This window comes from Sturnira hondurensis, unplaced genomic scaffold (assembly GCF_014824575.4).
Source record: "Sturnira hondurensis isolate 20B ecotype Veracruz unplaced genomic scaffold, ASM1482457v3 Scaffold0014384, whole genome shotgun sequence".
Classification (NCBI taxonomy): domain Eukaryota; kingdom Metazoa; phylum Chordata; class Mammalia; order Chiroptera; family Phyllostomidae; genus Sturnira; species Sturnira hondurensis.
The window spans coordinates 17,520,722-17,538,474 of NW_028087015.1; the positions used below are offsets into that span (position 1 = coordinate 17,520,722).

The window sequence follows — 17,753 nt, forward strand, 5'->3', positions numbered from 1 at the left end:
GTCTATGTGTCAACCCTGCCTATTCCATAGGATTTCCTGGCACAAGATCTTGAACATCATTGGATGATTCTATGCTATAGTTTTCTGTGTTCCTTTTGAAGTTGATAATGAGTAGGAAACTATCCAGCCATCCACGTGGACTTGGTACTCTTGCAGAGGGCCCCTGCTTAAGGCTCACACCATTCTGATTGGAGTAGGAGTACAGAGAAGAAAGAAACATCTCATGCACAGCCTCTCTGTCACTTGTCGTCCCCGTGGACTTGAGTACAATAATACCAAAAGCTGAAAACTCCTGTACTGCGTGAAAAGACAAAACCCATTGACCTAGAAACTCCTTTCAGGTGTGCGCTACACAGTTCCACCTAGAAGGCTTACCTTCAGAGGCAACACCTCTCTGTTTATAGAAAAGAAGGAAGCCATGGCTTTCGTCCAGGAACACAGACCGGCTACATTCCCACATACACGTTTGGCGGTTTCGATGTTGTAGTCTGCCATTTCAAAGTAAGGATTCAAAAATTCTATCACTTCTTCATTGATTGTGTCTTTGGGGAATTGCTATGGAAAAGGGAGTAAAATTCAGTCAAAATACTTCTCATGAATTTATATTCACATTACACTCACAATGCTGTTGAGCGCTGAAAAGGATAGATGACATCATATTTTGTCGAAATTTCAGGATATTAGGCAAAAGTCCTAAAGGTGAAAGGAGAGTGAGCAATGATGGCAAAGAAGTCAATATACGCTTTATCTTCTGTGGACAAGATATATCAACCCTAAATAAGTTTTCTGTGATCTAAGGAAAAAGGAAATTATGTCAGTGATGAATACTAACATGGTTATTAGAATTCCCAAAGCAATAAGATTTTCATGTCATTAATAGGTGAATTATAAACCCACAAAATCAACAACGAAAAACAAACACACAGAGGGATATTTAGCCGAAGGACATATATATTTAGCATATAGTGACAACTAAATCTTAATACTTTCAGTGGTTCTATTAAACTCACCTGAAATGTGAAGATAATAACTTAGGCATGAGTCCCTCAGGGTGATGAATTCATTTTTAATCATAGAACTATCAAGAATATAGGAGAATTGTTATCTCTTAGAAGAATAAGTATTTTTAAATAGTAGCAGAAATGAATAAAGAATGCCTTCTTGCATCAAGAGAAAATACAGAACAAGCAATGGAACTGGACCTCGTAAAAGCGGTGTTTGACCATCTAAAGGAGGATGGTCAAGTGTTTTCCAAGTTGAAAACAAAATAACGCCTAAATAACTCAGTGGAACACGCCTTCACAGGCGATACACAATGCAGGATAGAACACAATCTCATTCAGACCTGCTTTAACACATGTTTCTTTAATGCGACTTGAAAGGGTAAAGCCAGAAGAAAATTTAGAAGAATATTCAGGAGCAGCTTAAGGGTGTTGCTGACAAAAGGCAAATCACAACAGAGCTTCCAGGATATGTAGTTGCTCTACCACCAGATATGTAATGCAGGAGCCCAGAGTCTCTTGCTGGGATTCAAGTCCACTGTCACATTTATCTGTGAAAATGTCCCTGCCACCATTACCACTCCAATGCACCCAATCAGAGTTCACCACCTCTTTTCCACTCAGCGTGTTATTCCTTCGCAGTGGCGCTGACCTCACAGAGTCTCCTGTTTTAACCGTCCGGGACAAGTCTGCGTGGCCCCCTAGTTTCATAAACTACTTGTTATCGCTGCTCTAAGATGCTCTAGCTGCAGTAGCCACTGGGCAATGCTGAATTGAAAACAGAATGCAAGATATGCTAAAGTTGCGACTTGGGAAATGGATGTGCGTTGGTTATTCCCAATTAGTTTTCTCAAGCTCTAAAAATGAACAATAAAACAACAAAACTTCTAGAGGAAAACACAGAAGCATTCATTTTGCCTTAAAGGTGGACAAAGATTTCCTAAAGAGAGTGCAGAGAGCACTTAAGGAAAATATGAAAAAGTTGGACTACATTAAACTTTAGCATCTGCTTATCCAAAGACACCATTAATACAATGAACAACTTAGGCAGAAAGTGGGAGATGAGATTTTCAAACATATCAAGGATAAATTACTCATATTTTATATATAAAGAAATTAAACAAAGTACTAAAAACTTGAACTACCCACCTGTAAGTTCTGCAAAAAGTTCCCTGCAGTCATCAGTTTTAACGACTCCTGCCAGGAAGGAATCGTACAGCTTTTGTCCAGGTCAATTCTCACGGCGTTGACTTTCCTTTGAAACAGCAGCAGCACACAGTCCATGATCCTCATGATGAGGTGAGGCGGTCGGCCCAGCGTGCGCACGGTGGCAATGTCCGAAGGCTTGATGGTCTGGTGGAGGAAGGGAGGTTATCACCCAATCTCGAATGAGAAAGTGCAGACAAATCTTTCATCTCTAAATGCTACAATTTTGACAGAGGAAAATGAGCAATTTTTAATTAGATGCAGTCATAGGGACTAGATGCATATTTAATTCCAAAGAAAACCATGTCCCCAAAAGTCCAAATGTTCACAATTCAAACTGACAATGAGGAAAGAAACACTGCCAAGCAGACAAGGAGCTGTGACTTCCCTAGAATCGTACAGACCACTCAGTGTCAGAAAACAGAAGAGCGCAATCCAAAAGAAAAAAGAAGAGTCAGCACTTAGGTACATACCAAGGATTCTCAACCAGGAAAAGTCCAGTATTTTCAGGGCTTTCTGACTCATTAGTTATGTAGGTCAACAATCTGCCTCTCTCTTAAGCAACTCTGACTTGTCACAGTGGGCTGACACAAGTGGGTGGCCCCAGGGCTGACAGACTGAAAAATTAGAGGCTTCTTAGCTGGAAACTGACCTTTAAGTGACAGAACTTGGACAATACAAATTTCCCTAAGTTGTTAGAAAAGTTTTGTTCCATTTTCAATATGGAGGTTTTTATAGCGTAAATTCTTGAATAATCGTATAGAATCCCTGTGGTTGATAATAACTGTTCTCTCTCTTAAACTCTTTGTGGAATAAGTATTGGGAAAATACTAAATATAATAATCTGATACAGTCTCCTTTCTAGGGTAAAAGTTGTACGTCCTTCCAGATCTTGAAAACCTTCTACCTTCTTTGCACCTGCCTTCCTCCTGCCAGAAGAAAATACCCAGTGACTTTCTCATCAAAGCTAATGATCTTCTCTCCAAGGACTGAGAAAGAAAGAAAATCACTGAGCTTGACAGTTAGAAATGTAACTATATACTTTGAAAAGGTTTGCTTCAACAGACTAATACTTGTGAAATGAAGGAGAATTTGTGTTTTAAAAAGAAGAAGAAGTAGCTAGAAAGGGCAGATGGACCTTTACTTGAGAAGTGTAGCTATAAAGGAAAGGAAAGAAATATAATAGTAGCCAATGGAGAAAGTGTGGTAGAATTAAACTTATACAAGGTATAAAAGCTGAACATGCTTATTTTACTTTGGCTTTAGGAAGGGGAATTTTCCAACAGGACTGAGCTCATTATTTTCAGGTACCCAGGTAAAAGGAGTTGGAGAGGGGGCTATATATGAAGTTCAAACCATTTTAGCAAAGTATTGAATTCCTCTTTTCTCAGCAGGCGAAGCACTATGACCATTATATAATTTCCCATACATCACTGCAATGTAAGTTGTTTAACATCTGGAGGCATCTTGTATATTTATGTCATGTGAGATTAGCATTGAGTTAGGAAGAGACACATTCTTTGCTATCCCCTTATTTGTTGCATTGATTTATGCAACCTCATGCCACAATGTTAGAGTTTGGATATACCTGGAACTTTCTTTGTATGCACTGGTGGTATCACATTTCAAGATTTCGAAAGCTCCCAAAGAGACAATAAGACAAAGGCATAACCAATGAAAGAAAGTATTAAAACCCTCTCGCACACGCCCCATCATCTTACCCCTGTTCCCACACATTTCTGCACTGATGATTACATAATGCAGAATGCTTGAGTGATAGCACTAAATTATAAGGATTTATAAGGATAAATCCTGGAAAAATAAGGATCCTGGAAAATACTTTATAATATTAAAAGAGATGCTAAGCCTTATAAGTCTTAGGAAAATGCAGCTTTTAAGCAAGGCCTGATGCCATATGCTCTACTCCTAGGATGCCATTAGGTATCATGAGTTCAATAAAGGTTTACAAGTTTCTTTACACTATCATTGCCTTTTCTCTGTTGATCAGACACTTTCAGAGAAGCCAACAGGCCTCCTAAAGGTGGGGGGCAAGGATAAAGAGCAGAGTCTCAAAGAGATATTTGCATCCCCATGTTCACCACAGCATTATTCACAATAGTTGAGATACAGAAGCAACCTGAATGTCCATCAATGAATCGATGAATAAAGAAAATGTTTTGTATATAAGTAAAATTCAGCCTTAAAAAGAAAAGGAAGGGATCCTTTATTTTATGATGTGGACCTAGAGGACATTATTGTAAGTGAAATAAGCTAAATACAGGAAGACAAATACTCAATGATCACATTTATGTATAGAATCTAAAATAGTCAGACTCAACCCTGGCTGGTGTAGCTCAGTGGATTGAGCGCAGGCTGCAGACCAAAGGTCGTCAGTTCGATTCCCAGTCAGGGCACTGGGTTGTGGGCCAGGTCTCCAGTGGAGGCCACATGAGAGGAAACCACACATTGATGTTTCTCTCTCTTCCTCCATCCCTTCCCCTCTCTCTAAATATAAATAAGTAAAATCTTAAAAAAAAAAAGAAGAAATAGTAATCAACATCTGAAAATTATAGGGGTACCAGAAGGGGAAGAGGAACAGCAACAAGTGGAAAACTTATTTGAACAAATAATAAAGGAGAACTTCCCCAATCTGGCAAAGGAAATAGTCTTCCAGGAAGTCCAGGAAGCTCAGAGAGTCCCAAAAAAGTTGGACCCAAGAAGGAACACACCAAGGCACATCATAATTACATTAGCCAAGATTAAAATGAAGGAGAGAATCCTAGAAACAGCAAGGGATAAGGGGACAGTCACCTACAAAGGAGTTCCCATCAGACTGTCAGCTGATTTCTCAAAAGAGACCTTACAGGCAAGAAGGGGCTGGAAAGTATTCCAAGTCATGAAAGACAAGGAGCTATATCCAAGATTACTTTATCCAGCAAAACTTTCATTTAGAATGGAAGGACAGATAAAGTGCTTCTCTGATAAGGTCAAGTTCAAGGAGTTCATGATCACCAACCCCTTATTTTATGAAATGTTACAGGGACTTATCTAAGAAAAAGAAGATTAAAAACATGTATAGTAAAATGACACCAAACTCACAATTATGAACAACCACGCCTAAAACAAAAACAAACTAAGGAAACAACTAGAACAGGAACAGATCCACAGAAATGGAGATCACATGGAGGAGTAGCAACAGGGGAGTGGGAGGAGGAAGGGGGGGGAAGGTACAGAGAATAAGTAGCATGGACGGTAGGTAGAAAATAGACAGCAGAAGGGCAAGAATAGTATGGGAAATGTAAAAGCTAAAGAACTTAAGGCACATGAACATGAACTAAAGTGGGGGAATGTGGGTGGGAGAGGGTGTGCAAGGTAGAAAGGAATGAAGGGGGGGAATGGGACAACTTTAATAGCATAATCAGTAAAACATATTAAAAATTAATTAAGTAAGTAAGTAAGTAAAATAGCCAGACTCATAGAAGAAGAGAGCAAAATGGTACTTGCCAGGAGCAGGGAGGAGAAGAAAGGAGGTGATGATCAAAGGGTACAAAGTTTCAGTCACACAAGATAAATAAATTCTAGAGGTCTATACAGCATAATGTTTATAGTTAATAAAACTGTATTATGTACTTAAAATTTGTTAAAAGGATAGATCTTGTAATAAAAACTAATAACCCGATCAAACTCTGACATGAATGAACTACTTTAGATCAGTATTTCCCCACAGGGGTAACTCACAGGTAAACTCATAGAATGTTACATCTTATAGAACCACTACAATGTCCACAGGGAATGAGCAAAGAGGTGATATTTCAGCAATGCAATGCAGCTTCCTCTAACTCACGTAGCTTAGTGGCGCCAGAGTAGAAATGAGAACGCAGGACTCCTGACTGCCATAGTATGACATTGCTCATCAATCAGTCCTGAGTGGGAAGTGAGATGTGACAGAGCACAAGCAAAATCTATAAAGAGCTAATTACATCTCCAAGCAAAAAAATGTAACTTGAAGTTGTTCCTGTGGAGACAGCATTGGTCTGAAGCACTAGAGCATTTCCTGTTGTCATCATCGTTTCTTAGTCCTCCTCCTGGGCCCTAAACTTGACATCTGCGATATCACACAGACTTACCTGCAAGGCCGCTTCTGCTTCTTCCAAAGCAGGTTTGGCTGCTTCCAGTTTCTCTTCAGCAATGGCTTTATCTTTCGAGATGCCATCTACAATGGCCTGCGCTTTATCCTTCACCTTCTGTACCTCAGCCTTGACCTTTTCAGCAGCCTGTGCCTTCATCATCACTTCTTTTAAGACCTAGTTCAACATAAAACAAAAATTACCCATAACTGAGCTGAAAAGGCATTTTTGCCTTCATTTTTCATTTTGTCCACTTACAAAAATTTTCATACTTAAAACTATGAATGTTGCTGTATACTAGTAGAAATAAATAACTGGTACTTTCATGGCTATAACTTAGCAACTATGCACACACCATTAACATTTGTGAACAGGGAATGTGAAACATGTGTGAATGTCGACCCACCGTGTCGGCTTTATCATTTGCCACTTGTAGCTCCTTCTCTTTCACTTCCAGTTCTTTGCTCAGAGCTGCCACAGACTCTGAAGCTTCTTTTAGTTTTTTCAATCCAGTATTCATCCTGGCATGGAAAAATCCAAGGGATCAGTGTTACATTTTGTGGTACTTGGCCACATTTTCCAAGTGGTCTACTATTATATGTAATGACAGCCATATTTGAAGAAAGAGTATATATACAAATAGCAAATTGACCAGAGTTTGACAGAAAGGGTACAGGACCCGCATGATTCTACTCTGAAGACATTTATAAGTTTTCCATAGACTGTGTGTGGGAAGAAAAAACTTGCTAAAAATATCCTGCATGACATGAGGAACCACAGTGGGTCTAGAATCTGTACCATGTAGGTAACATGCTTCATGAAGTTTAGATAAATAAAAATAGGCTTCAAATACTCGAAGCCCTATCTTGGTGGAAGCAAAACTAATGACCTCTGCTTGTCAAAAGGGACCAATGAGGTTTAAAGAAGAAAGAGTTGGGATCAAGAGAAGAAAGGAATTTAAAGCCATGAGAACAGCATCATGACAGGACTGGCTGCCTGCCTGAACCCAAAGTAATGCATCATGAAGACTGATGCCCTCAGAGTTACCTAATCCGGTCACCCACCCAGGTGTCCCTCCTGCATCAACTCTGGTGACTCTGGCGATGTTTAGGCAGAAGCTATACATGGTGTGGAAGAGCAGGGCAGAGAGTGAAATTCAGAACAAACTTCAGTGAAATAGGGTATTCCCCATTCAGAGAACATCAGACGGACCATCCTAGACACACAGAAAGGATAGAAAGGTATGAGAGGACAGAGGAGGGGATATCTGGGTCCTCAGCTTCCTTCCAGGTCTACTATTTCTATAATCGGGTCAGTCATTATTAGACAAAGTGGTAGGCTACCAAAAAACGTGGCAACATTTTATTCTATTGGGCGAGAATAAAGCCCCTAGCAACCATAAAACCCTTTGCTTAGGCTTGAGAGGAGGGTTGTTTGCCCTCAGCACCATTATTGGCCCTTGGGGATGAAGAACTGTCTGGTGCAGAGGCTGTCCTGTGTACAGTAGGATGATAGCAGCACCCCTGGCCTCCACTTAGGTGACGACAGCAGCACCACCACTCACCCGCCAACCTAAGTTTCAACAAACAAAAATGTTCCCTAGGAGCACACTGCTCCCCGTTGACAGCCACTGAGTTAAAATAACTCTGTACTTGAACTTCACACTTACCTGTTGGCCAGAGTTTGCACTTCCATGTGCTTCTCTCCATATATCAATTTATAGCCCTGAATAAAGGAGAGGTATGACTTGGGAGTCACGTGGGTAGAACGTCGGAATCTCTGGAAATACTCAACACACTTCTCGGCTACCCCATCCTGGAAGGAGCCCATGCACTGGACCACTTCCTTCTTGGTTTCCAAACTGCAGTCAATATCATAGGAAGACAGGAAGTGTTCCGACACTAGAAAAAATAAAGACAATAGCGTATGAAACATGAGCATGGATTACCATTGTAAAAGTTAACTGGCTATTTTTAAAAGACTCAGACATTGCTGAGGACTCCAGACCATTTTTATAGCCCCAACTAGATAGATATAAGTAAGCATTTTTGGTCCCAGGCCTATGACTTCAAGAATTTTATTTTCCCTTTCATGTATAAAACTATCACAAACTCTCAGCCTATCACTCTTTGTTTTCTGGTACTTATACAGTCAAGTCTCTTCCACACAGCTGCAAGTTCTGGTCTGTAGCCAGAGTGTTTTATGGTTTATGTAAGAACAAAAGTAACACAAATAACTCAGAAATCAGTGCCCACCTGGTACTCATATTTAACAATCTCATTCATTTTTTTTACTCAGAACCTGTCATAGCCTTAATTCCCCCAGGCTCTAACTGCATGTGACACATTGAATGTACACCACTAAAATTTTTTATGCCTGGGCCAACTTGTTCTTAAATGTGGCAGCCAATCATTTGCAGTCAATTCTATTTTATAGCATCCTTTAAAACTGTTTGGGTAAAAAATCTCCTGCCGTCGACCTTTATCTTCCCAACAGTGCCAAACACGGGACCAATTGTCAAACAGCATCTCCCATTGTAAGGAGAGGCCACAAAGTCAAAGCTAACCAATCACCATGAACACGGTAAATGTCTGCTCCACACCCGCCCCTGGAATGACACCATGGGTGGAAAAGGAGGTCACACTTGGTCTCATCCCCAAGGGACCTAACAGGGTTTCACCTATGCAGTTAAAACTTATCACAATCACCTTTATGAACCTTAGGAAAAAATGGCCCATGGATTTGCTTTAACGATACTTAAAATATTAAATAATACACATGAGAGTGGCAAATATTTAGAAAATGGCTAAAAAAAAGGAAGGTAAAGAGAAGAAATCAAGTGAACAAACCTATCAGGTAATAGTTAGCAAAGAAATCAAAATGGTATCTTTTCACCACTATAAATCGATCACTAAATTGATGCAATAATTGTGGGGCAGTAATGTATATCTATGTAAGTAATAGAGACCATTTATCAATTTGCTTATAAATAGAGTTTACCATATACACTGAAAGGCAATAAATTAAGACACTCAGAAGTCTTAAAGAGACCATTTAAATTACAGAAAGTTTAAGTCTGGGCGCTGGAAACATAGGAACAATTCTCACAATTCTATGACAAATGTTTTGTAGGTATTAACAGCATCAGCTTCAGTATTCACTACCTGCCAGACATGCGCTTTACCTGGCATTATAAGATACCTTCAATAAAATGCCTGCTTTCTGAAAAATTCCAGTTGTTTACCATTATTTTGCATCTTATATGAACAGGGAGTATCAATAATGGCAACTTTTTTCTTTATGGGGCAAGTTGCCTTTTTGTCTCTCCAAAAATCACAGGGAGTGAAAATGGGATGGATTCAAAGTATGTTTTCCCAGAGACCAACAATCTCTGATGTAGGGAAGGTTATACAAAGGATCAGATAACTTGCTCTTAGGGTGACCCACGGACCAAGAGGCCACAAAAACCCTTCTGTCACAGTCAGTATCCCTTCACCAAAGCAGCAACGCCAGGATTGGGACCCACCTTCAGGAGATGTGTTAGGTTGCAGTGGGTTATATCCTGGTAGTGCGCATTCAAGTCACTTGATGGGGAGCATGATGTGGTATGTCTGGGACAGAAGGGAGGACAGGGGGCTCAGTCCCTGAATTTTGCTGTCCTCCAGTTTCCACTTCATTTGGATTAAAAGAACTGAAGTAACAAATTGAGGGAAGCACTTTAGTTGCCTGTCCAGTAGCCATTCACTTGCTTTGTCACTAAAAAATCCCAATTTTGCTCAGAGTAGCAATCTGTTCCACTAGAACTTTGATTCCCCAGACTCTCTCGCAACTAGGGGTGACCCAGTTCTGGACAATGACAAGCAGACAAAGCTCCTGGGGAAGAATCCTGTCCTGAGGCAAAAGGCAAAGCTCCAGGCAGGTTGGCTGGAGCTGCAGCAGCCACCTGAGCCTGCAAGGACAGGAGTCACACTCTAAAGATGACAGCAGGACAGAAGGAGGAAGACCCCGATGGTACTGTCTTGCACTGTGCACTCTACGTTCCCTTGGTAGCAGGGAAAAGAAAAAAAATGTGTTTCAGCCACTGCTTCTCTTATAGACAAACACACATTCTTAATTGATACATTCAGAGGGCAAAGCATACCTAACCTTGGAAGATCCTAAATCACAGAACCTTATAAGTAACCCTTACAATGCTCATAAGTGATTGACAGTATTGTGTCTACTTTTGTAGATAAAGCTAATGAGGCTCAGAGAAGTGTGTTTGTAGGAGGCAGGTTTGGAATTCCCAAAGGTGATGGGCTCCAAAGGCCAGGTCACTTTGATTTTGAAATTCGAATAGAACCAAACGAAGTAGAGTCTTTAGAGTGCTAAGAAAACATTTTTAGTTGAAGACAAGAGTTCAAAAATATTTATTAGCCCTGGCTGGTGTAGCTCAGTGGATTTAGCGCGGGCCTGTGAACCACATGATCGGGGTTCAATTCCCAGTCAGGGCACATGCCTGGGTTGCGGGCCAGTTCCCAGCAGGGGACTCATGAGAAGCAACCATACATTGATATTTCTCTCCTTCCTTCCCCCTCTAAAGATAAATAAATAAATCTTTAGCTCTGGCTGGTGTAGCTCAGTGAATTAAGCACAAGCCTGCAAACCAGAGGATCGTGGTTTGATTCCCAGTCAGGGCACATGCCTGGGTTGCAGGCTGGTTCCCTGCAGTCCATCCAACAGGGGACGCACGAAAGGCAACCGACCATACATTGATGTTTCTCTCCTTCTTCCCTTCCCCTCTAAAGAAAATAAATAAATAAAATCTTTTTTTAAAATTCTGAAAAAAATAAATAAAATAAATCTTAAAAAAAATATTTATTGAGTAATGAGCTTCACAAAAATATGATACTTCCCCTGGAAAACCATGGGTACTCACGGTTTGTGTGCAGTTGCCTCATTTCTGTGTGCTACACCGTTAGTTGTGAACACTTGCAGAGGTAGAACTCACAGGAACAAAATCTTGTATGTATGATGTAAATCAAGTAATCATTTTCAGAGAGGGCCATGTGATTTACATGATTAAAATGGCCTTCTTTGAAAAATATATATATGCCAAATATGTGCTATTGCCTTTGCTTGAGATTTTATTGTCAGGTGAGGATGGCCGACTTTCAAAACTATGTGCTAGTTTAAAGTGGAAACTAGAAGAGCATTACTAATTACTTTGGAGAAATCTAAATGAAGTTCATTGATTTAGTAGTAGTTTGGAAGTTTGAAATCAGAGTTTCATTAAGAAATAGAAGACCACCAGAGTGAAGATAATACAGATATTTAGAAACAATTACTTGAAAACAATGCCATACAAAGCAATAAACAAAGATTTGCCAAAACGGGGATTATTAAATGGTGGGAAAGCAGAATTTTACAAAATAAAATGAAGCATATTTTTCTTTAAATGCTTCATCAAGAGACTCAGCCAATTTAAATTCAAATACACGAAAATATAGTTATTAAGGGACCACAAATATAATATTAAATTGCTGAGCATGTTTAAATTAGAAAAATACTCTCCACAATAGCAACAAACTACCCAAAAGAAAATTTGACCCGGCAATTCCACTGCTGGGATTATATCCTAAGAACCCTGAAACACCAATCCAAAAGAACCTATGCACCCCAATGCTCATAGCAGCACAATTTACAATAGCCAAGAGTTGGAAGCAACCTAGGTGCCCATCAGTAAATGAATGGATCCACAAACTATGGTACATTTACACAATGGAATTCTATGCAGCAGAAAGAAAGAAGGAGCTAATACCCTTTGTGACAGCATGGATGGAACTGGAAAGCATTATGCTGAGTGAAATAAGCCAGGTGGTAAAAGACAAATACCATATGATCTCACCTTTAACAGGAACCTAAACAACAAAACAAACAAGCAAGCAAATATGACCAAAGACACTGAAATTCAGAACAGGCTGATAGGGACCAGAGGGGTGAGGGGAGAGAATTTCAGGGGAAATGGGGAAGGATTCACAGAAACTAGTATAAAGGACACATGAAGAACAACTAAGGGGGCTGGAAATGGAAGGGAGGTGGGGAGCACAGGGTGGTGGGCTGGGATGGGAGTGGGGGACAGAAAACTGTACTTGAACAATAATTTTAAAAAAATTTAAACAAATAAAATTTTAAAAAAGATTTTGAATAATGAAATTTATTTTTTAAAAATCCCATTGAAAAGAGCATCAGAAAATTATTTTTAAAAAACCTTAGGAATAAACTTAACCAAGGAGGTATAAGACTCGTACACTGGGAACTGTAAAACACTAATGGAAAAAATTAAAGTAGACATACATAAATATATGGAAAGACATCATATGTTTATGAGTTGGAAAAATATTATTTTTTAAATATCTATACTACCCAAAGCAATCTACAGACTCAATGCAATCCCCATCGAAATCCCAATGAAAATTTTTTTAATAAAAATATAAAAAACAGTTCTAAAATTCTTATGGAACCACACAAAAACCCAAACAAAGCAGAAGGCATCACCGTCCCTGGTTTTGAAATATGTTACAAAGCTACAGTAATCAAAACAGTATGGTACCAGTATGACAAGCAGACATATAGACCAATGAAACAGAATAGAGAGTCCAGAAATAATCTCAAGCATATATGGTGACTAGAGTTTCAAGAGGGTGCCAAGAATACACAATGGGGAAAAGATAGGCTCTTTAAAATGGTGCAGGAGCCCTCACTGGTGTGGGTCACTGGGTTGGGTGTCTGGGGTTGGGTGTCTGGGGTTGGGTCAAGCTGCAAACCAGAAGTTCTCTGGTTCTATTCCCAGTCATGGAATGTGCCTGAGTTGCAGCTCAGGTCCCTGGTCAGGAGCATGAGAGAGGCAACCGACTAATGTTTCTCTTACACATCAATTTTCTCTCCCTCTGTTTTTCCCTCCCTTCCCTGTTCTCTAAAAATAAATAAATAAATAAATTTTAAATGGTGCTGGAAATATGAATGCCCATATGCAAAAGAATGAAATTGGATCCTTATCTTACAATATATGCAAAAATCAACTAAAACATACTAAAGATTTCAATATAATACTGGAAACCATAAGATTCTTAGAAGAAAACATAGTGGGTAACTTCCTTGACACCAGTCTCAGCAATGACTTTTTTTGGATATGACACTGAAATCACAGGCAACAAAAGCAAAAATAGACAAGTGGGACTATATCAAACTAAAAATCTTCTGTATATCTGTACTTTGATTATACCAAAAATCATCTGTATTTAAAAGCCACAGATTGGAAAACTGTACTTGTCAATAATAGTATGCTAATGACAAAACTTCCCCCATGGATAAGAATTTGTACATAAATATATATTTATATATATATAAATAAATACATTTACATATATATATATTTGTGTGTGTGTGTATATATAATGAGTTAATCAGCCCTTCCTCTCACTGGGTACCACAGCACTGGAGAGCAGGTGTGGGAGACAGGGGTGGGGAGGGCGGATGAGAAGGTAGACTCCAGAATCCTTCCTTTCCTCCACTTTGTACTGTATTATATATTATGGTTACCTGAGGGGTTTTACTGGGAAATAAGACTCTTCTTATTCATTATTAAAATACAAAAAATCAGACAAAACAGTTTGAAAGCCACTGCCATTGAATCAGGATGCCCCTGAGGTTCTAATACAAAGGAGAGACCTAAGTAACTCTACCATCTAAAATATCAACACATAACTCTTCACCAAAAGCTGAAAAAACCCTACAACTAAATGAGTGATCTCTAGCATCTTTTTTACTACTTTTACATTCAATGCCATTTACGTAGTGAAAGAAGCACTAATGTTCCGTAGGACAGAAGGTCAGACAGGAGCAGAAGCAGCAAGGACCCTGGTCACAGACCCCCTGGTGAACATCCTTCTTTATGGACTGACGGCAGCAGAGGAATGCTGGGTAATGAGTTTCAGTTTGATTCCCAAGAGTGCAACCATAAGAAGCAAACGTTTGAGAGACACTTGGCTTAAACTATTCTTATGTTGATTAACCCACCTAAAACAGAGCATGAATGCTATCAAATTAAAAACTCAGTGGTTTCCTGTGACATCCCAGAACCTGCCTGGGGATCTACCTGAGACATAGTTTCAGAACCAGAGTTATTATACATTAACCCAAAGGGGTGCACGCCAAAGATCTCATGCTCTGATAACCATGCTCCATGAAAAGTGAGCTTCCAATCAAGTAAGAATCCCCTCTCGCAAAAGTCCTTTAACTTTGGGCAAAGTGACTTTTGCCTCAACCCAATATAGAGACAGCAAGCAGCACAGAATGTAAAGAAACAAACATTGTAAACCAAGAACTCTGACACAAAAATTTCCACCACACTAACCAGCAACCAAGGCGTCCTTCGGCCATCGGCTGAACCAGTCCACAGTGCATCCTGAAATCAGGGCGGGGAACTTCAAGGCCCGATTTCGAAATTTCTCTCCCACCGGGGAAAAGCAGAGCACAATGTGAAGGTTCTGTCTGACCCGACTCATGAAGTAGTCATACAGGTTCTCATTGGTCGGAGGACGTCTGGGATGTTCTTTTTTCATGACCGATATGAGATCACTATTAATTTCATCAATTTCATCACGAGCAAACAGGTTGGAGACCTGAAAAAAGTGCAGACATTCAGATCCAATACAGACATAAGAACATGGATCAAAACAGGTAGCTGGAGAAATGTCTTTCCTCCATCTGTGTTCTTAAACTCACCTTTAGAAAAGTAACCAATAGTCTTCAAGAAGAGATAAACCAGATTTTTAAATATCCAAACAATCCTACTATTAATTGTGAAGTCACAGGCCGTCCTTGTGCACGACCTCTCTCTTCCGTTTTCTCATTTTTCACCTGGGGCACCCACTGAGGTTTTAAACATAAATACCTCCGCATTTGGGGAGTTTTATTCTCCAAAAACCCAACAGAAAAAGGCATTCTTCATACTGATCACCTAATCCCCAATAATATCACTTATTCCACACTCCCATGCAAGGAAATGCGGGCAGCTCTAAAGCTGGGGGGAATCTGAAGAGACAAAACACATGAGGGATGAATGAGCCCCTACCTCGCCGGACGATAAAACATTGTTCATATATTCCAAAAACGACTCCTCCTTGATCTCATTGTCCGTGAAAATAAAAGTGATTCCTTTGCCTTGCTGACCCGCCATTCTATACAAAGTTTTCAGGTCTTCCATCAGATTTGATGTGTTGTAGGATCTAAGAAAACATTGTCAGTCACTGTGTCACTAGCTAAATTATTTTCATGGGAAGGAAAGAAAGATCCTTAGGCCAATGATTTATACCATTTAATTAACAAAAAAATGTTGATATTGTTCCAGCAGATGAGTGTTTCATTGTCTGTGACTGTTACTGGTTCATTATATTTACTTACAAAAATGAAACTGACCTTTTAGTAATTTCTTTCCGTTTCTAATTGCTGTTCTTTTGGTAGCAATAGAAATGCACCATCATGGTAGAGTTCTGAGTACTTCGATGTTCACTGAAGTCAAGAATTATTTTTTTATTGAAATAAATTCACATGTAATATTATACTAATTTCAGGTATACAATATAATAATTTGATATTTGTATACAGGTGGGAGGACAAAAGAGGGTTTACAGTTGTGAGCACACAAAACACAGGATTTATTCCTGTGATATTATTTATTAATTATTATATTATTTTCCATATGAATAACTGTAAAGCTACTTTTGCCCCACCCTGTATTTTGTGAAATGATTACTTGAAAAGGTAGAATTGATTTTTAAAATTCCACATTTTGTAAAACATTATAATTAATTTTTCCACACACAAAATAACTAGAGCCAAAGTAAACCTGAAACAAAAATATCACGTTTAGGCCCTGGCTGGTGTAGCTCAGTGGATTGAGCACAGGCCTGTGAACCACACAATTGTGGTTCGATTCCCAGTCAGGGCACATGACTGGGTTGCAGGCCGGTTCCTAGCAGGGGACTCACGAGAGGCAACCATACATTGATATTTCTTTCCTTCTCTCCTTCCCTTCCCCTCTAAAGATAAATAAATGCATAAAATAATTTTTAAAAATATCATGTTTACCACAACTAAATGTCATCTGAATGTGCTTGTTTCATTTTGAAAATAATTTTTCGTAACGATAACAGAAAGGTCAAATTGGAATCTATACTAAGCACCATCTGCAATGACATTTTAGAAGACACCTCACAGATTAAATTCAACTAAACTAAGGCATGTCAAGCCTTTATTACGTGGCGTGAGGGAGATACCGTACTGTAAATGGTGCCCTCCTTGTCCCCAAACACATGATATCTTTGGGTCCCACATGAAAGGGTTTGCTGAGCGATCAGTATACTGTGGTAGAAGAGCTGGAAACATTATAAAATATCTCAGTATAAATTTTCTCTCACTATCAAAAGCAATACTTTGGTGGAAATGAGCTTGTAATCATGGAATGTTACACAGGTTCCAATATAGGAAAGCCCATTACCACCAAAGGTGAAAATAAAGATATTTCAGCCCTGGAGACTCAGATTTACTCAATTATTATTTAAACTTCATAACATTAAATAAACTCAACAGTTCAGAGCACAAGAGCGAATGGCTTTCAGATTTTTTAAAAGCTACTAAATATTTAACTTCTATACTCGGTGCTTTTTACCATCTATAACCTATATCTTAGAACCAGAAGCACCACTGCTATGTGTCAATATTTTAAGAAGACTCCTAGAGAAGTAAGACATGAGTGATCAGAAGAGAATATCAAAAACAGAGTGCCCCCTGAAAAAAGACAAAGGAAAATATCTTGCCTCAGCTTCTTGTGATAAGTGAGAACTTCAGCCCTGTCCCCTGGATCAAGGCGGTCAAAACATATGGCCTGAGTCACACACAAATGGCCATCCTTCCCCAACCTGAGGCTCTTGCTCCTTGACCCTTAGCTGAATGGCTGTGCAACAGCTTGGCAGTAGGATGGTGTCTTGAGGGCTATGAGAGGGCAAGGAGGTCTTGACCCTCCCTTTTCATCAGTAATGAAGCATTCCCAACATGACATGCAGAGGCAATAATTTATCACAGACAGAGGAGTTGTAAGATATTTTTACTGAGGCAGTATGGTGCAGTGTCAGTCAAGATAGACCAGAAGTTAGCAATATTGTGGTCAATTCCCTGGCAAATCTGGGATTGCAGACAAGACATTGTTTTTTGGAGTATCAGCTATAAGAGAAGCTAATGTTATATGCCTGGCAAACCTACAAAGCTAATTTAAAGTTTAAATTAGTATGTTTAAAGTGCATGTATCCATGGACTTCCCGCAAAGAGACAGGTCAGCTAAATGCTTCTCCATTGGGCCAAACCACAACTCTAGATCAAT

At 39.4% G+C, this 17,753-nt stretch overlaps 1 protein-coding gene across 2 annotated transcripts in view; it reads right to left on the reverse strand.

The window, feature by feature from the left end:
• The window catches only part of DNAH5 (dynein axonemal heavy chain 5), a 210,181-nt gene that overhangs the window by 56,784 nt on the left and 135,644 nt on the right, over positions 1–17,753 (reverse strand). For both annotated transcript variants that reach the window (XM_037063015.1, XM_037063014.1), the window contains exons 54-60: positions 15,450–15,603; positions 14,730–14,997; positions 8,004–8,235; positions 6,741–6,855; positions 6,335–6,511; positions 2,151–2,354; positions 376–555 (exon numbers count right to left, since the gene is read on the reverse strand). In XM_037063015.1, the coding sequence (XP_036918910.1) occupies positions 376–555; positions 2,151–2,354; positions 6,335–6,511; positions 6,741–6,855; positions 8,004–8,235; positions 14,730–14,997; positions 15,450–15,603 (1,330 nt within the window). The remainder of the gene's footprint in view (positions 1–375; positions 556–2,150; positions 2,355–6,334; positions 6,512–6,740; positions 6,856–8,003; positions 8,236–14,729; positions 14,998–15,449; positions 15,604–17,753) is intronic.